The sequence below is a fragment of the Somniosus microcephalus genome, chromosome 3 (genome assembly GCF_052327205.1).
Source record: "Somniosus microcephalus isolate GS21.2 chromosome 3, FLI_Smic_1.0, whole genome shotgun sequence".
In the NCBI taxonomy this organism is placed as follows: domain Eukaryota; kingdom Metazoa; phylum Chordata; class Chondrichthyes; order Squaliformes; family Somniosidae; genus Somniosus; species Somniosus microcephalus.
In genome coordinates, this window is record NC_140989.1 from 166,000,588 (window position 1) to 166,023,465 (window position 22,878).

The 22,878-nt window shown below is 44.5% G+C and overlaps 1 protein-coding gene across 2 annotated transcripts in view; it reads right to left on the reverse strand.

Annotated features, from left to right (window-relative positions):
- adgb (androglobin) overlaps positions 1 to 22,878 on the reverse strand; it is a 399,345-nt gene that overhangs the window by 293,879 nt on the left and 82,588 nt on the right. Inside the window, exon 1 of one of the 2 annotated variants that reach the window (XM_085981860.1) lies at positions 11,609 to 11,761. The exons of the other annotated variant lie outside the window; for it this stretch is intronic. Coding sequence (XP_085837986.1) covers positions 11,609 to 11,761 — 153 coding nt within the window. Of the gene's footprint in view, positions 1 to 11,608; positions 11,762 to 22,878 lie in introns of those variants that run through there. 2 annotated transcript variants of the gene reach the window in all.

The following is a 22,878-nucleotide window of genomic DNA, read 5'->3' on the forward strand; positions in this document are numbered from 1 at the left end:
CACAGCTTACCCTCCCACCCAGCTTTGTGTCGTCTGCAAATTTCGAGATATTACATCCAATTCCCTCGTCCAGATCATTAATATATATTGTGAACAGCTGGGGTCCTAGGACCGATCCTTGCGGTACCCCACTAGTCACTGCCTGCCACTCGGAAAACGACCCGTTTATTCCAACTCTTTGCTTTCTGTCCGCCAACCAGTTCTCTATCCAAGTCAATACCTTGCCCCCAATCCCATGTGCCTTAATTTTGCACGCTAATCTCTTGTGTGGGACCTTATCGAAAGCCTTGTGAAAGTCCAAATACACCACATCCACTGGTTCTCCCTTATCTATTTTACCAGTTACTGTTACGTCCGTGAATAATTGAGACACGGACAGCAGGAGTGAACAAAATACGTCTTTACTGGTGGAAGTCAATAGTGAAACTAAAAACACAGAGGCTCACTAGCGCCTTTTATACAGGGGTGGTCACTGCCGGTACTGCAGTCTGAGACCAGTTATTCTCTTAAAATTCCTCCCCTTTTAGATAAACAGTACATAACATTCATTTAACAACTAAATGATAACTAATTACAATCACAATTACTGTTGCTAGATACATTGGTTAAGTTTAAGCAATTATAAGTTCAGTCTTTGAGGAGGCTTCCTGATTCTGTCTGGATAACGCCTCTTTGGGGTATCAGGTTCTTCTGGCAATGTTGAGTCGGGATCAATGTCGTTGTTTGGTTCGTCTGCTTCCGATATTACCGGTTCTGCGGTAGCTGCAATTGGAACGTCGACTTCATTACCAGGTGTATCAGATCGTGGTGTGGAGTTGACGTTTTCCAGTGATTCTAGAATCTGGTCAGCATGGCGTCTTACAATGCTCTCCCCAACGTCCATGGTATACATGAGAGGTCCTTGTCGTGTACAAATCGTTCCTGGCTGCCATTTTTCAGTGTGGTAGTCCCGGGCCAAAACTGGTTGACCTATCTTAAAACTCCTGGTCGGCCTTTCATTCATATTCTGAAACTGCCTGTTCGCCACATCTCTTCGGACGTTTGGCTTAACCAAATCCAAGCGGCATCGTAGTCTTCGATTGAAGAACATCATGGCTGGAGTTTGGTTGGTAACCGCATGTGTCGCATTCCGGTAGGCAAACAAGAAGTTGTCCACCTTGTGTTGTAAGGGTATATCTTCATTACACATTGCCTTGATAGCCTTCTTGAATGTTTGGACAAACCTCTCAGCCAATCCATTAGTGGCTGGATGATATGGGGCAGATGTGTAATGCTTAACACCAATGTTCTTTAAGAACCTCCGGAACTCTTCAGACACAAACTGTGGTCCATTGTCAGACCAAATCTGTTCAGGCAGCCCATTCCTGGCGAATATGGTTCGTAAAACTGTGATAGTTTTTTCCGTGGTGGTTGAGGACATTTTTATTACCTCTGGCCACTTTGAATGTGCATCCACCGCAATTAAAAACATCGAGTCCATGAAGGGACCAGCAAAATCAATGTGCACCCTTTGCCATGGAGATGAGGGCCACTCCCATGGATGCAGAGGAGCTTGTGGTGGGGCGTTTTGGACCTTCTGGCATCCTGCACAGCTCTTGGTCATCTCTTTGATTTCTCTATCGATTCCCGGCCACCACACAAACGCTCTGGCTAAGCTCTTCATTTTTACCCCACCCAGATGACCCTCATGAAGCTCATTGAGCACTCTATCCGTCAACTTAGGTAGAATTACTACTCTGGATCCACACATCAAGGTTCCTCTACACACTGACAGCTGTTCTCTTCTCGGCGAGAATGCTGGCAGCAGTGGTTCGCCATGTGCTGGCCATCCCTTCACCGTTAAATCATAGACCCGTGATAGTGTCGGGTCATTCCGTGTTTCCTTTTCTATGTTTGCATTCGTCACAGGGAGACATTCGACTATGGTCGAGTGGAATAACTCCATTGGATCCACTGCAAGGTCTTCTTCTTCCACCGTCGGCAACGGTAGACGTGACAATCCATCAGCATTTCCATGCTGTTTAGTTCCTTTGTACTCGATGTCATATTGGTGTGCCCCTAGGAAAAGGGACCATCTCTGCAGCCGTTGTGCTGTCATTATCGGTACGCCCTTCTGAGGGTTGAAAATGGAGACAAGAGGTTGATGATCGGTTAGTCGAGTAAATTTTTGACCGTGCAGGTAGTGATTGAACTTCTTCACCCCCCACACTAGGCTGAGGGCCTCTGTCAATCTGGGCGTAGTTGCGCTCGGCAGAAGTTAACGAGTGTGATGCAAAAGCTATCGGCCTCTCTAAACCATCAAGGAGTTTATGTGACAGTACCGCCCCAATGTCGTAGGGAGACGCATCACACGCCAGCCTGATTGGCAGTGCTGGGTTGTAGTGAGCCAATACTTCCCTTGAAGTGATTAAGTCCTTACTCTTCTGAAAAGCACGCTTACAATCATCGCTCCATTTCCATGCTACCCCCGTTCGTAGCAGGGCGTTCAGTGGGTGCAGAATTGTCGACAAATTCGGCAAAAACTTATGATAGTAATTCACCAATCCGAGGAATGACCTCAGTTGCGACACATTATCAGGCGCTGGGGCCTTAACAACCGCTTCAATTTTGTCAGGGGACTTATGTAACCCCTCTTCATCAATCATGTGGCCACAATACGATATCTGTTTCTTAAAAAATTCGCACTTGGGGCGGTTGGCTCGCAGCCCATGTTCCCGTAGTCTAGTGAGCACCTGTTCTAGGTTGTTAAGGTGTTCACTGTCATCTTCACCTGTTACAAGGATGTCGTCCAAGTAACACTGAGTCCCCAGAATCCCTTGCAGAACTTGTTCCATCGCTCTTTGCCATATCGGCGGAGCAAATGCTACTCCGAATACCAATCGATGATACTGGTAAAGACCTTTGTGAGTGTTTATCGTGAGATACTTCCGAGAGGACTCCTCAACCTCCATCTGCAAATATGCTTGTGCTAGGTCAATTTTTGTAAAACGCTTCCCTCCAGACAGTGAGGCGAAGATGTCTTCTATCCTTGGAAGAGGATATTGTACTGTGTGAAGGACTGGGTTCACCGTCACCTTGAAATCCCCACAGATGCGAATCTTCCTTGGCTCCCCGGACTTATTGCTTAACGTTTTCTTCATGACAGGAACGATGGGTGTCGCCCACTCGCTCCAGTCGACCTTAGACAACACGCCCACCTTCTCCAGCTCTGCCTCGACGGCTGGGCGAATTGCATATGGTACCGGTCTTGCTTTGAAAAACTTGGGAACTGCATTCTCTTCTATTTTTATTGAGGCGGTTACGCCTTTAAGCGTGCCCAGTTCTTGTTGAAATACCTCTTTGGCGTTAGCTAAGATTGTTGACAATCGTCCAGGAGTGACGTCTTCATCTTTTTTACCGTCCACCGTCATTGCATGAATGGAGTGTCAATCTAAGTTTATCTTCCTGATCCATTCCCGTCCCAATAACGGTGGTCCACCATTTGGCAGTATGTAGAGATACAATTTCCATATTTTCTTGCCGTTGTATTCGACAGGCACCCTTATTTTTCCCCTGGGGTATACTTTTTGCCCCGTATACGTCGTCAAGACGATGGATGTCTCTCTCAAGGGTATGTGTGAAAATAGCCGCTCGTAGTCTCGTCGATTCATGACGGTTAGCACTGATCCTGTATCCAATTCCATTTTAACTTGTGACCCTGCTATCGTGAGGGTGACCCAAATGGTTCGGTGATCCTCTTTTGCGATTACATTGTGAAGTTTGAGACAGCTTAGTCTCCTGTTCCCGGATTCACTATCGCTCATCTGGTCTTCGGAACTACTGTCCGTCATCTTTTGTACTTTCTTGTACGGTTCCTTAGTAGCCTTTTTGTTGTCGCTGGTCTTCTTCCCAGACCTGCAAACTCGTGCAATGTGTCCCAACTTCCCGCATTGCCTGCATATTTTGTCTTCGGAGCAGCAGTCCTTCTGGTCATGGTTAGTTCTGCCGCAGCGATAACATTTTGCAAATCCCCGTGTCACATCGTGGGTGCCGTATTCCTGTGGTTTTTGTTGAATTTCTGCAGCTCCCCTGGCTGCTGCTTCATACGATACTGCCACGCTAAAAGCCTTATCTAGCGTCAGCTCTTTCTCTGAGAGTAACTTCTTCTGTGTTCCTTCACTCAGGAGTCCACAGACAAATTTGTCCCATAGGGTATCTGCCAGTCCTGCTCCGAACTGGCAGTGCTTTGATAGCTTGCGTAGTTCCGTAAGATACTCAGCATTGCTCTCATCTTTGTGCTGAGTTCTCCTGTGGAATTTAAATCTTTCTGCTATCAACAGCGGTGCAGGGTTTAAGTGTTCCTGTCGGACAGCAACAATTTCGTTAAAACTCTTCGCCTTCGGTTTGGCTGGAGTAATCAGGTCCCACAATAGGCCGTACGTTCTAGCGCCCATTAAGTTTAGCAATATCGATGCCTTTTTCCCCTCCGTTATTTCGTTTGCCTCGAAATATACCTCGACTCTTTCCACATACGTGGTCCAGTCCTCTATTGTATTATCAAAAGCAGTGATACAGCCAGTCTTCGGCATCTTGCAATTCTAAAATGGCGCCTCCCGCGCTTTGCCTTCTTCCCCGATTTAACAAATGGCGCCTCCCGCGCTTTGCCTTCTTCCCCGCTGTTGTTAGCGCTGCTTTCCATGGTTTCTTGCGCGTTTAATATTGATTCTTTTTCTTTTATTATTTTCCCGTCGTGGAGCAGACCCTCTGAGACACTTCCCTCCCTCTTCTTAGGTCCGAACGCTGCCTGGATTTGAAGCACCGGCCGCGCCCTGTGTGCTCCACCCTCTCTCTCTCTCTCTTTGCTTCCCGACTCGCTGCCCGGCCCCGTTGAAAAGCCACCCGATCGACCTCTAGCCCGCCGCAGCCCAGGAAGGATCAGTGCACTACCTGCCACCAGCCCGAATAGCTGGGAAATCACAGACCGAGGAACCCAGCCTGGCTCTGGACAGTCTCTCCTGCAAGTTTTCAATCCGACGATTTGGAGGGCGGTTGCCCACGGTCGACGCCCGTTTCTCGAGTTTCTTTGGATTTTATTTTTTTTTCTTTCTTCTGGCTTCGACCTTCAATAACGTTGTCTGAGGTGCTGCCGAGTTGCAGGTAAGTTCATTTCTTACTCGTCGCCAGTGTTACATCCGTGAATAATTGAGACACGGACAGGAGTGAACAAAATAAGTCTTTACTGGTGGAAGTCAATAGTGAAACTAAAAACACAGAGGCTCACTAGCGCCTTTTATACAGGGGTGGTCACTGCCGGTACTGCAGTCTGAGACCAGTTATTCTCTTAAAGGTACATACACAACAGTTACATCCTCAAAATATTCCAGTAGATTGGCAAGCATGATTTACCTTTTGTAAATCCATGTTGACTTTGTCCGATCCTGTCACTGTTTTCCAAGTGCTCTGCTATTACATCTTTTATAATAGACTCTAGCATTTTCCCCACTACCGATGTCAGGCTTACCGGTCTATAATTCCCCGCTTTTTCTCTACCACCTTTTTTGAATAGTGGGGTAACATTAGCTACCCTCCAATCCACGGGAACTGTTCCAGAGTCTATTGAGTTCTGGAAAATGACCAGCAATGCATCTTCTATTTCTAGGGCCACTTCCTTAAGTACCCTGGGATGTAGATTATCAGGCCCTGGGGATTTATCGGCCTTCAGTCCCATCAATTTTCCTAACACCATTTCCCTACAAATACTGATTTCTTTCAGTTCCACCCTTTCATCAGACCCTATGTTCCCCGGCATCTCTGGGAGGTTATTTGTGTCCACCTTTGTGAAGACAGAACCAAAGTATGAATTTAGTTGGCCTGCCATTTCTTTGTTTCCCATTATAAATTCCCCTGATTCTGACTACAAGATACCTACGCTTGACTTCACCAATCTTTTTCTCTTCACATACTATAAAAGCTTTTACAGTCAGTTTTTATGTTCCCAGCTAGCTTACTCTCATATTCTATTTTCCCTTTCTTAATTAATCCCTTTGTCCTCCTTTCTTGAATCCTAAACTGCTCCCAATCCTCAGGATTATTGCTTTTTCTGGCCAATTTATATGTCCTCTCCTTGGATCTTATGCTATCCCTAATTTCCCTTGTTAGCAATGGTTGAGTCACCTTTTTTGTTTTATTTTTATGCCAAACTGTGATGAACAAATTCTGTAGCTCATCCATTCGGTCTTTGAATGTTTGCCATTGCCTATCCACCGTCAACCCTTTGAGTGCCATTCCCCAATCAATCCTACCCAACTTGCTCCTAAGACCATCGTAGTTTCCTTTATTTAAATTGAGGACCCTAGTCACTGAGTCAACTACTTCATTCTCCATCTTAATGAAGAATTCGATCATATTATGATCGCTCTGACCCAAGGGCCCTTGTACAACAAGATTGCTAATTAATCCTTTCTCGTTACCTAATACCCAGTCTAAGATGGCCTGATCTCTGGTTGGTTCCTCGACATATTGGTCCAGGAAACCATCCCGTAAACACTCCAGGAATTCCTCCTCCACAGTATTGTTACTAATTTGGTTGGCCCAATCTATATGTAGATTAAAGTCACCCATGATGACTGCTGTGCCCTTATTGCATGCTTCTTTAATTTCCCTTTTAATGCCATCCCCAACTTCCGCCTTACTGTTGGGAGGTCTATATACCACGCCCACTAATGTTTTTTTCCCCTTAGTATTTCTCAATTCTACCCATACAGATTCCACATCATCAGAGCTAATATCCTTCATTACAATTGCATTAATCCCTTCTTTAACCAGTAATGCTACCCCACCTCCCTTTCCTTTTTGCCTTTCTTTCCTGAATATCGAATACCCCTGGATGTTGAGTTCCCAGTCTTGGCCATCCTTGAGCCACGTTTCCGTAATCCCAACCAAATCATATTCGTTTACCTCTATTTGCGCAGCCAATTCGTCCACCTTATTACAAATGCTCCTCGCATTAAGACACAAAGCCTTCAGGCTTGTTTTTTTAATGCTCTTAGACCTATTAGAATTATTATTTACTGTGGCCACATTTGATTTAAACCGTTGATTTCTCTGACTGCCACTTTTGTTTTTCTCCTTGCTATCTTTTGCTTTTATCCCTGTTTCCCTTTCCTCTGTCTCAATTCAATTCAATTCAAATCCCTTTATTGGCATGACAAGGTACATCTTATGTTGCCAAAGCATCGAAAAACATTCAAGGTTGAACACATAAATACAGATCTATCCATACAGTGTATAAACAGATATATCCCTGAGTGTATAAATATACATTCATATATAATTTGTATATACTCTTTTCTTATATTTAGTGGTTGTCCCTCTGTTTATGGCAAGCTGTAACATAGTGTGCTGCTAAGGTTACACAATTTCTCTCTTCCCCTAGTAGGTATGGGAGTTTTTGGTCGTCGTTCAAATTTCTGAATACGGGCATATTTTTGTGAATTTTGGGTAGAATTTCTCCCTTATGCCCTGATATTTTCTAGAAGCTGTGAGGAAGTGCATCTCTGTCTCCACCACTCCCTGACTGCAGCAAGAGCATATCCTGTCCTCTCTTGGTAGCCGGGTCTGCCTGTGTCTACCTTTTTCGATCGCCAGGCTATGTTCACTAAGTCTGTACATTGTCAAGGTTTTTCTCAGTTTGCTATCCTTTACCATGGTCTCCCTGCTCAGGTTCCCAACCCCCTGCCATTTTAGTTTAAACCCCCCCAAACAGTGCTCGCAAACCTCCCCGCAAGGATATTTGTCCCGTTCTGGTTCAGGTGCAACCCGTCCAACTTGTACAAGTCCCACCTTCCCCAGAAGCAGGCCCAGTGATCCAGGAAACTAAAGCCCTCCCTCCTGCACCAACTCTTTAGCCACGCATTCATCTGCTCTATCCTCCTATTCCTATACTCACTAGCACGTGGCACCGGGAGTAATCCAGAGATTACAACCTTTGTGGTCCTGCTCTTTAATCTGCTACCTAGCTCCCTAAATTCTTGCTGCAGGACCTCATCCCTCTTCCTACCCATGTCATTGGTCCCAATGTGAACCACGACCTCTGACTGTTCACCCTCCCCCTTCAGAATGCCCTGCAGCCGTTCAGTGACATCCTTGACCCTGGCACCAGCGATGCAACAAACCATCCTGGAGTCACGTCTACGGCCACAGAAATGCCTATCTGTTCCCCTTACGATAGAATCCCCTACCACTATTGCTCTCCCACTCTTTTTCCTCCCTTCCTGAGCAGCAGAAGCACCCCTGGTGTCAGGAAGTTGGCTGCTGCTGCCTTCCGCTGGTTAGTCATCCCCCTCAACAGTATCCAAATCAGAATACCTGTTTGAGAGGGGGATGGCCACAGGGGTCCCCTGCACTACCTGCCTGCCTCTACTGCTCTGCCTGATGGTCACCCATTTCCCTTCTGCCTGTGCAGCCCTTACCTGCGGTGTGACCAACTCACTAAACGTTTTATCCACGACCCTCTCAGCATCATGAATGCTCCAAAGCCCATCCATCCGCAGCTCCAGCGCCGCAATGCGGTCTGCTAGTAGCTGCAGCTGGATGCATTTCCTGCACACATGGTTGTCAGGGACACAGGCAACATCCCTGAATTCCCACATCGAGCAAGAGGAGCATAACACGGGGCTGGGCTGTCCTGACATGACTTACCCTTTAATTAATTTAAATTCATTCACTACCACCAATTAAAGATAAACTCTAAGGCGCTTGTATGGTTTACCAACAGTCCCCGCTACACCAGAAAGACCTTAGCAACTATAAACCACAGAGTTAAAGTTTAAAAAAGAGAAATACTCACCAACTGGAACAAAGAGTGTTCCACATATCCCACGAAAAGGCAGGCATAGCTAGGACCCATGTGGGTACCCATAGCAACACCTTTAATTTGGAGGAAATGAGTGGAGTCAAAGGAGAAGTTGTTCAATGTGAGAACAAGTTCAGCCAGGCGGAGGAGGGTGGTGGTGGATGGGGACTGGTTGGGCCTCTGTTCAAGGAAGAAGTGGAGTGCCCTCATGCCATCCTGGTGGGGGATGGAGGGATTGTACGACCATGGTGAAAAGGAGGCGGTTGGGGCCAGGAAACTAGAAACTGTTAAAGTGGCAGAGGGCGTCAGAAGAGTCGCAGATGTAGGTGGGAAGAGACTGGACAAGGGGAGAAAAGATAGAGTTGAGATAGGAAGTGATAAGTTCCGTGGGGCAACAACAGGCTGAAATGATGGGTCTACCAGGGCAGTCCTGTTTGTGGATCTTGGGAAGGAGGTAGAAGCAGGCTGTGCGGGGTTGGGGAACTATGAGGTTGGTGGCCATGGGGAGAAGATCTCCAGAGGAGATGAGAGCAGCGACAGTCTTGGAAACGGTGGTTTGATGTTTGGTAGTGGGGTCATGGTCCAGGTGGAGGTAGGGGGAGGTGTCGGAGAGTTGGCGTTCAGCTTCCGCTAGGTAGAGGTCAGTTTGCCAAACAACAACAACAGCACCACCCTTGTCAGCAGGACAGGTAACCAAAGCTTGGTGAAAGAGGTAGGTTTTAAGGAGTGTCTTAAAGGAGGAGAGAGAGGTAGAGAGGTGATGAGGTTTAGGGAGAGAATTCCAGAGTTTAGGGCCGAGGAAGCTGAAAGCACGGCCACTAATGGTGGAGTGATGAAAATTAGAGATGCGCAAGAGGCCAAAATTGGAGGAGAGCAGAGATCTCAGAGGATTGTAGGGCTGGAGGAGGTTAGAGAGATAAGGAGGGGTGAGGCCATGGTGGAATGTGAAAACAAGAATTTTTGAATCGAGGCGTTGCGCTGCACTTCCTCCCAAGGCCAATGTAGGCCAGCAGGCACAGGGGTGATGGGTGAACAGGGCTTGGTGCAAGTTAGGATACGGGAGGTAGAGCTTTGGATCAGCTCAAGTTTACAGAGGGTGCAAGATGGGAGGCCAGCCAGCGGAGCATTGCCATAGTCAAGACAAGAGATAACAAAGGTATGGATGAGGGTTTAATGATGGTACTCTGCTTCTCTTGCTTCCCATTCTATTGTACCCACACTACCTTTCAGAAAACTGGATCATGGAACCCTCAGGTCAGTAAATGTGATGTGTGATCTCCACTCATCAACCCATTCTAACCTCGTCTCCTTTTCTAGATGTGTTCAACGAAGAAACAGCAAAGGAAAAAGAGTCAGTCCTCTTTGCATTTGGCCCAGCCAACACTTCCGAGCACATGCTAACAGTCACTCTTCCAAACAAGCACCAGCCTGGAGAAATCCACCTTTGAGGAACGAGAGAGCTGTGCATCGGGTGGGAGCACAAGTAAGCAGAAGCAGCTAGGGGGTGTAAGACATTGCTGACCGAGTGGTCAGGTGATATCGCCTCTCGATTGAAAGGCCCTGGGAATCTCCTCATGGGTTTGGCTTTTAAAAGAAGTACGTTTGCAGAGCATCAGTCATACGTGCAAGCACCAGAGCCATGTCAATCAGTTGGCTGGAAATGGGATAATTCACCACCCATTCTTAGCGGACCATGATGGAGGGCTTTACAGTACTGCAGCCCACCCTTGACTGTGTGGCAACTGCAGGGATATCTGGAGTAGAGACATTCATGACAGAAAGTCTATGGGCAGTCTGTGCTTCATCAATGGATGCTCATACTCCTGTTATATAGGCCCGGCATGCTAAACTGGAAAGGGTTCTCGCTTCCTGCCTTCAAGGGGTTGGCGCTGGGACACTGACAAGTACTTCACAGGAATTCACTGATCTGATTGGTACCATTAGGTTTGTTTTCCTGCAGGTCAATGGGCAGTTTCCATTACTAGTAGCATGGCAAGAGTAAGCATGGATGATGCTGCTCTCTCTCAGGTTTACAGCATAATTAGCTGAATTGAATGCCAGCTGAATAGATCCCAGAGACTCTGATTGGACAGATATGTTGGGCGCTGCCAGTGCAGCAATGAAGTCAAGAGGTTGGCCAGAACTGCTTGTGAATGGAAAGGAATGAGTTGCTGCTGGTTGCACACCACTTATATCTTGGATGGACTATGGAGGCAGTTTTGCCTAATATGACCTGAAGACAAGGCAAATATGACAGCTGCCAGCCAGTACTGTGCTTTACTGCCCGGTAACCTTCTACGGTAAAGGCCCATGAGCACTTTACACAGTGCTTAAAACTGATATGGGTGGAGGTGTTTGAGGTGAACAATTCTGAAGAGTACATTTGTGAAGAAACTGATTGGCACCTGATGACCTCAGTAGAGGAGATGCAGAAAAAAACCTTTTCTTCGAAGCCACAAATTTTCTGGTAGGAATTAAATTGTTTGGTCGCAAACAGAGTACTGATAAACCACGACTCGAGACAACAGAGAAGATCTGATGGCATCCCAAAATAAGATCTTGTCAACAAGATGACTTCAATACCCTGCTCATAAATTTCTTAAAGAGCTACTGTTCCAGTTGGTGTGCACAGATTGAACAAAGGAAGATTCCTACCAATAGACTGCCAAGCTTTACAAAAAAAAATTGTCAACCTAAAATATTGACAAATACTAAACTTACAATTACAAATCCTTTTCTTGAAAAATTCTGGAGCATCAGCTATTAGAAACTTACTTTTTTATGCTCTGATGCACTGCTATGCCGACTTGTTACACTGCCATGCCGACTTGTTACACTACTATGCCGACTTCTTGCACTGCCGTGCCGATTTTTAGCACTATGGGACCCGGCGGAATACTGACCACCTGTTTTTATGGATTCGGACATTATTTCCTGCAAAGGTACAAAATGGCATTTGTTCAATAAATGTCATGTTTGATGGAGGGATTTATGCCTTCACTTTCTTGGATAACAATATCACCCTTACATTGACATTGTGCAAATTTAACTTAAATAAAAGGCAGTCCAATGCATCTAGAACAATAATCCTCAATTTTTGGACTTCCTCCATCCATTTCTAAACTCAGACCAAACCAATCTCTATCCACCTACCTCTCATACTGCATAAGTGTACATTTCATGTACATAACATTTACATTGCTTATAAAGATTCAAGACCAAGCACAGTTATGAAGTGAGGCATGATAAAAGGTCAGGGGATAATTAGACCATGGCTGGGGGAGGGCTGTGGTTTTGGAGGCTAGAAGAGGTTAGAGTGGTCAGGGAGTGTGATGTGGTGGGGTGGGGGAGGAGTAAGATAGAGTGGGGTTAGAAGGCAGAGGTGGGAAGGTGGAGGAGTGTTAGAGGAAAGGAAAAGGGGTAAGCAAAGTACAAGGTTAATCTAGAGTTAGAGACCAGGGGTGGGCAGTGAGGGAGAGTACTGATGGTCACTAGAGGACATAACAGTGTAGCTGGAGTCCAGAAGAAGGTGGTCCCACTGCTGGAAACAGTGACTCAAGTATGGTAAGCATGACTGGAGAGGATCTGGGCGGGGGGTGAGGGGGGGCGGGGGGAGAGAGATAATTAAGGGTAGGGGAGGGGGAAGTAGGAAGTACAATAGAGAGGAGAGAAAAATTAGGGTTTCATTGGTAGGGATGAGGTAACGAGAAGGGGAAAAGGGGGAGGGCAGAGGAGAGAGGAGGAAAGGGAATCGGAACAGATCGGGAGAGGAGAAGTGTAAAGAGGAAGGGAGGGGGGGAAATACAAAGGGGAGGGGGAAAGGAGGAAGGGGAAAGGAGGAAGGGGAAAGGAGGAAGGGGAAAGGAGGAAGGGGGAAGAGGAAGGGGAAGAGGAAGGGGAAAGGAGGAAGGGGGAAGAGGAAGGGGAAGAGGAAGGGGAAGAGGAAGGGGGAAGAGGAAGGGGGAAGAGGAAGGGGGAAGAGGAAGGGGGAAGAGGAAGGGGGGAGAGGAAGGGGGGGAAGAGGAAGGGGGGAAGAAGAAGGGGGGAAAGAGGAAGGGAGGAAGGGGGAAGAGGAAGGGGGAAGGGGAAGAGGAAGGGGGAAGAGGAAGGGGGAAGAGGAAGGGGAAGAGGAAGGGGAAGAGGAAGGGGAGGCGCTAAGAGAAAAGGGAGGCAATAAGAGAAAAGGGAGGGGATAAGTGAAAGGAGAAGGGCAAAAAAGGACAGAAGAGGAAAAGAGAATGGCGAGGGAGGGCAGAGAGGCGAAGAAGGGGAATAGGGAAGGGTGAGGAAGAGGGGCAGGAAGGGGAAGGGATCACAGAGAAATTAGAGACTGGGAAGGGAATCTTTAAAGAAAGGAAGTAAATTCACTATTTAAAGATAGTGAATTAAAATAGAAGCAAAATCATGATTGAAGATTTTTTTTTCAAACAGTGGGAGGATAGCAGTAAGCACAGAAGATTCAAAGGCCCAATGAGGTTGAGAGGGAGTGTGGATGGGCTAGAGAGTCAGGGTCAAATTTTGTTTTTTTTAAAAACATATTCAATTGAAAAAAAGTTAAGGAAAACATAATGGGCGGTATCTTGCTGGAGCAGAGCATCTTGTGATCATAGAGTTATAACGGCACAGAAGGAGGCCATTCGGCCCATCAAGTCCATGCCAGCTCTCTGTAGAGCAATCCAGTCAGTCCCATTCCCCCGCTCTATCCCCGTAGCCCTGCAAGTTTAATTCCCTCAAGTGCCTATCCAGTCTCCCCTTGAAAACATCGATTCTCTTCACTTCCACCACTTCCTTCATCAGTGAGTTCCAGGTCCTCACCACTCACTGTGTAAAATAGTTTTTCCTCACATTCCCCTTGTATCTCTTGTCCAAAAACCTTAAATCTGTGTCCCCTAGTCCTTGTACCATCAACTAGTGGTAACAGCCTTTTCCCGTCTAGCCTATCCAAACCCGTCATAATCTTGTACACCTCTATCAAATCACCCCTCAACCTCCTTTGCTCTAATCACAGAATCACAGAAACCCCACAGTGCAGATAGAGGCCATTTCGGCCCATCGAGCCTGCACTGACACATATCCCACCCGATCCCCGTAACCCCTACACCAACACATATCCCACCTTATCCGTAAATCTCCTCTGCACCCTCTCAAGTGCCTTCACATCCTTCCTAAAGTGTGGTGACCAGAACTGGACACAATACTCCAGTTGTGGCCTAACCAGTGCTTTATAAAGGTTCAGCATAACTTCTCTACTTTTGTACTCAATACCTCTATTTATGAAGCCCAAGATCCCATATGTTTTGCTAACCACTCTCTCAACATGTCCTGCCACCTTCAGGGACCTATGCACATTAACTCCCAGGTCCCTCTGTCCCTGCACACTCTTTAAAACTGTGCCATTAATTGTATATTGCCCCTCCCTGTTCCTTCTGCCAAAATGCATCACCTCACACTTCTCTGTATTAAATTCTATCTGCCACTTGTCTGCCCATTCTGCTGGCCTTTCTGTGTCCTGTTGCAGTCAATTGATATCATCCTCACTGTTTGCCACCCCTCCCAAGTTTGGTGTCATCGGCAAATTTAGAAATTCTACTCTGTATCCAATATCCAGGTCATTTATATATATCAAAAAAAGCAGTGGCCCCAGCACTGACCCTTGGGGAACACCACTGTCCACCATCCTCCAGTCTGAAAAACAGCCATTTACCACAACTCGCTGTTTTCTGTCTTTAAGCCAATTCCTTATCCAAGCTGCCACTGACCCACCTATTCCATGAGCCTCAATTTTGTTAACCAGCCTTCTATGTGGTATTTTGTCAAACGCTTTCCAAAAATCCATGTAGACAACATCCATTGCATTCCCTTCATCAATCCTCTCTGTTGCTTCATCAAAAAATTCAATTAGATTAGTCAAACACGATCTGCCTTTTACAAATCCGTGTTGGCTCTCCTTAATTAGCTTAAACCTCTCCAAGAGCCAGTTAATTTTTTCCTTGATTATTGTTTCTAAATCTTTACCCACCACTGATATTAAACTGACCAGCCTGTAGTTACTAAGATTGTCTTTACACCCTTTCTTGAACAATGGTGTCACATTTGCCACTTTCTAATCTTCAGGCACCTCCCCTGCATCTAGAGAAGATTGGAAAATTATGGCTAGCCCTTCCGCTATCTCCTCCCCCAATTCACTTAACAACCTGGGAAGCAAGCCATCTGGACCAGGCGACTTATCCAGTCTAAGCATACCCAGCCTTTCTTGTACATTCTGTCTATCAATTGTCACCCCTTCCATTGCTTCTACCGATATTTTGTCAGCATCCACCTCCTTAGTAAACACCGATACAAAGTACTCATTGAATATTCTAGCCATGCCCTGTTAACCACCATTCTACTCTCATATTCTCTCTTTCCCAATCTTATTTTCATCTTCAATTCCCCTCTCAACTTATTGTATTTGGTCTGTGTAATAATATCAGCAAATAGTGATGATATTTGTCTGTGTTTGATTACTTATGCCTTACAGCATATTTGTCTGTGTTTTTGATTACTTGTGCCTGACCAGCAGAGGTCATGTGAGAGACAAGCAGTCCAGAGGAGTTTTACTTTCAGTTTGATTCTAGATGCATCACAGCATGGTGTGTCTTGTAAAAGGCTGTAAAAAGAGTTGAATAGACTTTAGATTAAAACTCATTCTCTTTCAATAAATGAGTTGTTATTGAACCTACAAAGAAATCAAAACATGATGTCAGAAGTGGCTGAAAGAGAAAAAATCTGAAGTTAGCAACTTGATGGGACAGTGAAAGCAGTTGTGGCAAGTAAGCGAAATCAGCTCTCCACATATTAGCAAGCCAGAAGAGAACATCGTTGCTTACCATTAGAGAATAGCTAACGAAGTGAAAAAATGGAAGGTTTACTCCCACCGGCGACGCTTCAATTGACAGGTAATGTGGCTGAAAATTGGAGAAGGTTCAAACAACGTTTAGAGTTGTATTTAGCGGCAATCGGAGCTGACGAGAAAAGTGATAAACAAAAATCGTCTGTGTTCTTACATGTCGTGGGTGATGCAGCGCTGGAGGTATATAATAATTTCATATTTGCTGTTGATGGAGACAAAATGAAGTTAGATAAAATAATGGAACAGTTTGAGGCCTACTGCATACCTAAACGCAACGTGACCTTTGAGAGGCACAAATTTTTCACATGCGTACAGAAAATTGGCGAGACTATTGATCAGTATGTGACTGAACTGAGAAACCGGAGCAAATCGTGTGAATTTGGGGGACTCACAGACTCGCTGATAAAAGACAGACTGGTGTGTGGTATTCCAGATAATGGTCTAAGGGAAAGGCTGCTAAGAGAGCAAGATCTAGACCTGGGAAAAGCCATAGCATTGTGTAGGGCTACAGAGACTGTGAAGTTGCAGGCAAAGGAGCTGTTCAGTGACAGTAGCTGCAACGTGGATGCAGTGAGAAAGAACAGATACAAACCGTTTAACAAAGAGAGCGCCAATGTGAAAAAAGAGACGTGGCCAGCAAACGAAAATGAAAGAGATAATCGGAAGTCATGTAGTCGATGCGGTACACAGCATCCACCAAGAAAGTGTCCAGCATATGGTAAAACATGCAATAGATGCAACAAAAACAACCATTATGCCCGTTGCTGTAAGAACCAAGCGCAACAAAGCAAGGTCCATACAGTAGATGAAAGCGAGATAGAGGAATTCAATGTAGATGTTGTGTCTGAAAACAAAAAAGAAAGAGACTGGATGTTGACACTAAAAGTGAATGACATACACATTCCATTTAAATTGGATACTGGAGCACAAGTTAATGTGATATCAGAGACCGATTTTAAGAGAATTAGACCCAGACCAAAGTTACATGGAATACAAGTGAAAGTGACCGGATACTCAGGTACTGATATACCAGTGAAAGGAAAATGCATTGTCAAAGTAACACACAAGGACAGAGAGCACACGCTAGCATTAATCGTGGTGCCAAAGGATGTGCAAGCCATACTAGGGTTAAAAGCCTGTGAGAGACTGAACCTGGTAAAGAGAGTCCTCGTTGTGGAAAGCGAAGGAGAGACAGTCTATGATGAACTCATGAAAGAGTACAACGACCTATTTAAGGGTCTAGGCTGCATTCCAGGAGAACACACGATCAGAGTAGATAAAAGTATGACACCGGTCATACATCCATGCAGGAAAGTTCCATTTGCTCTTCAAAAGCAACTGAAGGCAGAGTTGGACAGGATGGAAAGCCTGAACGTGATTCAGAAGATAGATGAGCCAACTGAGTGGGTGAGTTCCCTCGTCGTAGTGGACAAAAAGAATGGAAAGCTCAGAATTTGCCTGGATCTAAGAGATCTAAACAGAGCAATAAAGAGAGAGCACTTCAAGCTTCCTACACATGAGGAAATCATGGCACAGTTTGCAAATGCAAAATATTTAAGCAAGTTAGATGCGTCCTCAGGATTTTGGCAGATGAAGCTGGACGAAGCAAGTTCAAGACTGTGCATGTTCAACACTCCATTTGGCAGATACAGATTCCTAAGGTTACCATTTGGCATTGCCTCAGCTCCTGAAGTGTATCACAAGACTATCCATATGATCTATGAGCACCTGGAGGGAGTTGATACATCAATGGATGACATCATAGTATGGGGAACCACGAGAACTGAGCATGACGAGAGACTGAAAAAAGTGCTGGAAGCAACAAGGAAAACAAACCTGAAGCTGAATAGAGAGAAATGCCAGCTCGGGGTGACAGAACTGACATTCGTGGGAGATATCCTTAGCAGTGAGGGCATCAGACCAGATCCCAGAAAGGTGTCTGCCATTGAGAATATGCCAAGGCCACAATGCAAAAAGGACGTGCAGAGGTTTAAATTCATATCCAACCTCTCAAAAAAAATAGCGCCACTTAAAAGAACATAGAATGGGAATGGAATCATGAGCATGAGAAGTCATGGAGCGATCTAAAGAAACTGCTCACAGAGGAACCAGTTCTGAGGTTTTATGACCCAGCGAGACCCATCAAGATATCATCAGATACATCACAGAGTGGGCTCGGTGCCGTTCTTCTGCAACAATATGACTACTGGCAACCTATTGCATATGCATCGCGCTCAATGACAGACGCGGAGACGCGATATGCTCAAATAGAAAAGGAGCTGCTCAGCATCACATACGCCTGTGAAAGATTTCACCAGTTTGTGGCAGGACAAGCAATCAGTGTAGAGACTGACCATAAGCCCTTGATTGCATTGTTCCAAAAGCCACTGAATAGCTGTCCGCTTAGAATACAAAGAATGATGATCAGGCTGCAACGCTATACACTGAATGTTGCGTACACACCGGATAAGCTGATGTATACAGCAGACACGTTGTCCAGAGCTGTTGACCCAAGTGAGCTCGCAAACACCACAATGGATGAAAAAGTGAACGCCTACGTGGACATGATCACAAGTGCACTGCCCATAGCAGATGCAAAAATGGAGCTCATAAAGACTGAGACAAACAAAGATGAAACAATGAGACGACTGAGAAAAAGCATCTTGGATGGATGGCCTAACATGAAGCAAGACTGCTCACCTGATATAGCAGAGTACTGGAACTGCAGGGCGGAACTATCAGTGGTCGAAGACATCATCTACAAAGGAAGTAAAATAGTTATCCCAAAGAGTCTGAGAAGAGAGATGCTAAAAAAGATCCATGGAGGACATCTGGGAATCGAAAAGTGTAAGAAAAGAGCACGAGAGGTGATATACTGGCCACGAATCAACCAAGATGTGACAAATGAGGTGTCAAACTGCACAATATGCCTGAAATATCGAGCAAGCAATCTGGTAGAACCACTAAAGCCACACCCAGCACCAGACAGACCTTACCAGAAGGTAGGCGCTGACCTATTCGTATGTCAAGGGAAGGACTATCTTGTTGTCACAGACTATTACTCCCTGTATCCAGAGGTTTGTAGACTGTACACCACCACTGCAGAAGCTGTGATAAGAAGTATGAAAGCCATATTCTCCAGACATGGCGTGGCAAGCGAGGTCTTCACAGACAACGGACCCCAGTTTAACAATGCAAATTTCCGACACTTTGCCAAAGAGTGGGACTTTGTCCACACAACGTCAAGTCCTCACTATCCACAGTCCAATGGACTAGTGGAAAAATCGGTCCATACAGTGAAAAGACTGATGTACAAGGCAAAAGACAGTGGAACTGACTTCTACCAAAGCATGCTTGTATACCGCACAACGCCGCTCGAGTGTGGTATGTCACCAGCCCAACTCCTGATGGGACGTCGGCTAAGGTCAAACCTACCCATCCCGGAGAACCTCCTGAAAACAAAAGAGGGGGAGAAAGTGAGGAAGTTCAAAGAGCAACAGAAAGAAAAGCAAAAGTACTACTATGACAGAGGAACACAAAACCTACCTGAACTCCACACTGGTGACCAAGTAAGGTTGAAAGACAAAACAAACACATGGACTCAGAAGGGAACTGTCCTGAGTGAAGTTCAACCAAGATCATACACCATTCAGACAGATGAGGGTGCTGTTCTGAGAAGAAATCGTCGAGATCTTCTCATGGGACCAGCCACAGCAGGTCAAGAGACTGATACTGGTGAACAACCTGATCACACAGCTGAGAACCAATCGTCTGAGGCAACAACTCAGATTCAAGGACAATCAATCAGAAAATCCTCAAGACACGTGAAGCCTCCTGAGAGACTCATTGAGCAAATTTAAGGACTATTGTTAAAGAAGGAAGTAATGTTATCTTATTCTTTCTTCAAGTTCTAGTGTATTGACATATTTCATGTGAACACACAAAGCAAGGGTAAAAAACCTTGATCATGATAATGATAATGTAAGTTCATTAAATGTTGTTAGTTAAAAGTAAAATACTTTTGTTTTAAGAAAGGGAGATGTAATGATATCAGCAAATAGTGATGATATTTGTCTGTGTTTGATTACTTATGCCTTACAGCATATTTGTCTGTGTTTTTGATTACTTGTGCCTGACCAGCAGAGGTCATGTGAGAGACAAGCAGTCCAGAGGAGTTTTACTTTCAGTTTGATTCTAGGTGCATCACAGCATGGTGTGTCTTGTAAAAGGCTGTAAAAAGAGTTGAATAGACTTTAGATTAAAACTCATTCTCTTTCAATAAATGAGTCGTTATTGAACCTACAAAGAAATCAAAACAGTCTGGTTCTCCATTGAAGAATTCACCTGACATGCATCATACACCCTCTTTTTTTGTTTCATCATCTTCTCTATCTCCCTCGTTATCCAAGGAGCCCTTGCTTTGGTTCCCTTATGCTTCGCTCTTGTTGGAATGTACCTAGTCTGTACTTGGACCATCTCCTCCTTAAAGATCACCCATTATTATGTCAGTTTTTCCTGTCAATCTTTGGTTCCATTTTACACTGGCTAGATCCTTTCACATCCCATTGAAGTTAGCCCTATTCCAGTTTAGAAGTTCCACTCTAGATTGTTCCTTGCTCCTCTCCATTGCCAAAGTTCTCCAATATCACCACTCCACAGCTGTTGCATGTCTCTGCAATTTCCCTGCAGATTTGCTCCTCTACCTCCCTCTACTAACGGTGTCACCATTAGTTAGACTTGTTCCTGCACCCTTCAGCTCGAAATAATTTTGTGCCATAACTTGCTGGAACTGTGAGGTGATAACAGCGTGATGTGGACAACGAGGCATCTGGGACCTTTGTGAGCAGAAAAAAGGATTGGATTAAGAGAAAAAGGAAAAAGAGACAGAAAGGAAAAGAAAGAAAATGTTAAAAAATGTAAATTTGTCATTCTTAAATCTCCAACAACAATTTACTACATGCAGGAATGAGAGTGAACAGTTTAAATTGTTCCCTTTCTGGGCCAAAGAAGTTGATTGGCATTGCATTAACAATTATCACTTTGTTAAAATGTTACTTACGCTGTTATGTTCCAGGCCTAACTTTCTGTGTGTGAGTTTAATGGGCAATTAATGTGCAAATCCGGCAGCTCTTATAAATAAGAGGGAGGCTAAGGGTAAGATGTTGTTTGTGCGAAGCAAATGGCGGAGCGGCATAAATCGGCCCACAAGTTCTGGAGATTCGCAACTCACGCCATGCCTCTTAATCCTCTGAGCTTGCTGGACAATTTGCGATTTAATAAGGGCATGTGTCATTAACATGATGTTATTTTTTCAGCAAGATACAGCCCATTATTAAATGAGAAACAAAAAAAAATAATGCAATGAGGTGCTGAGATTGTAGTAGCCTGACCCCGTTATGAGAGGGAGGTGGGAAAGGACTTGAGAGGGTGCAGAGATCCAAGATTAGGAGCAAAAATAGTGTGAAATCTCCAATGGGAAACCCATTGTGCTGTGTCTGAAATTGTGGAGAAGGTAAATGCAGCCCCTCAGCCAATGACACAAAGGCAGATGACAAAGATAGTGGCAACAGCATAAAACCAAAAAAAGTAACAATGATGGAGTAACAAGGTTTTTACAGCAACTAACAAGCCAGGCTTGGTTAATACTCTAACAGTAAGTGAACATTTATCTAACAGTGATCATAATATGATTGAATTCAATTTTAGGTTTCAAAGAGAGAAACTTAACAGTTACTAAGATTCTAGATTTTGGTATGGCTAACTTTAACAGGATGAGACAAAGACTGACAATAGCAAATTGCTCAAAACTACTATTGGGTAAAATTACAGATGAACAGTGGGAGCTGTTCAAAAAGAATTTGCTTAATACAGGACCAATATATACCCCTAAAGGGCAAGAGCTCCACTTATCAAATACAACAGCCATGGTCGACAAATGAGGAGACAGATAACATAAAACTTAAGGAAAGAGCATACAAAAGTGCAAAGAATAGTGTAGATCCAGGGGACTGGGAGAGATAGAAAGGGCAGCAAAGAAAGACAAAAAAGATAGTAAGACCTGCAAAAAGGGAATACGAAAAGAAATTTGAGAGGGATATCAAGATTAACACACAAAGTTTTTGCAATTATATTAGAAGAAAATGGTAGTCAAGGGTAATGTGGGCCCTTTAAAAACAGTTGTGTGTAACATTGCAAATGAAAATAAGGAAATGGCAGACTTGTTGAATAATTACTTTGTGTCAGTCTTCACAGTAGAGGAAGAGGATAATATACCTGACATTCCAGGGAATTGACTAATGAGTCAAGGACTGGAACTCACTGAAGATAACGCAAGGAAGAAAACAGTATTAGAAAAAATAATGGCCCGGAATTTACAGTTGTAATGACGGCGAAACTGTCAGCATTCGCCATCATTACTCTGTAAAGCTGACAGCAACTTCTACAGTCTGCACATGCGCATTTAAACACAGAAATCCTGAAGCTGCTGTCAGTGATACACTGCTCCTCCACAGGGTATGCTGTCGCTGTCCTCGCACATGGCAATCAATTAAAATCACTGAATTGATGTGAACTTCCACTTTTTATCCACTATTCACACTGTAAAACACTTAAAAAAGTTAAGACTTGTTGAATGAAGTGTAACTAAGTTTTTAACGGCATACTAAGTCATAATTACTGCTGAACTACCTCTGACCATGAAAAACGAATTTTATATTTGTGGAATGTCAAATTTCTCCATTATGATACAAATTCCTAGAATTTGAAAATAATAATAAAAAATTTTTTTTAAGTTTGTTTATGATATTTCAGTTTCTACCTTAATCCCATGTGTATGTCCCAATCTTTATTTTGCTCTCTGTAAAATGATTAAAAGTGAAGGATAATCAGTGCTTTTTACTTTCAGGTTTGCGGTCTGTGAGAATTGTATAATGTGATTGGCTGCTTAGTCTGCTTGAAGACATCATTGTTGCTGGACACCGGAGATCCCTATAGGTGATGCCAGATTGAAATTAATGTCGCGAAAATGTGAAATCCAAGCCACAGAGATCACTAGATCTTTGTGGGCAGCTTTTTTTGAGGTCAGCGGCAAACGTCGTCACTTCGTCACTGACTGCAAAATCCAGACCAATGGGACTAAAGACTGACAAATCCC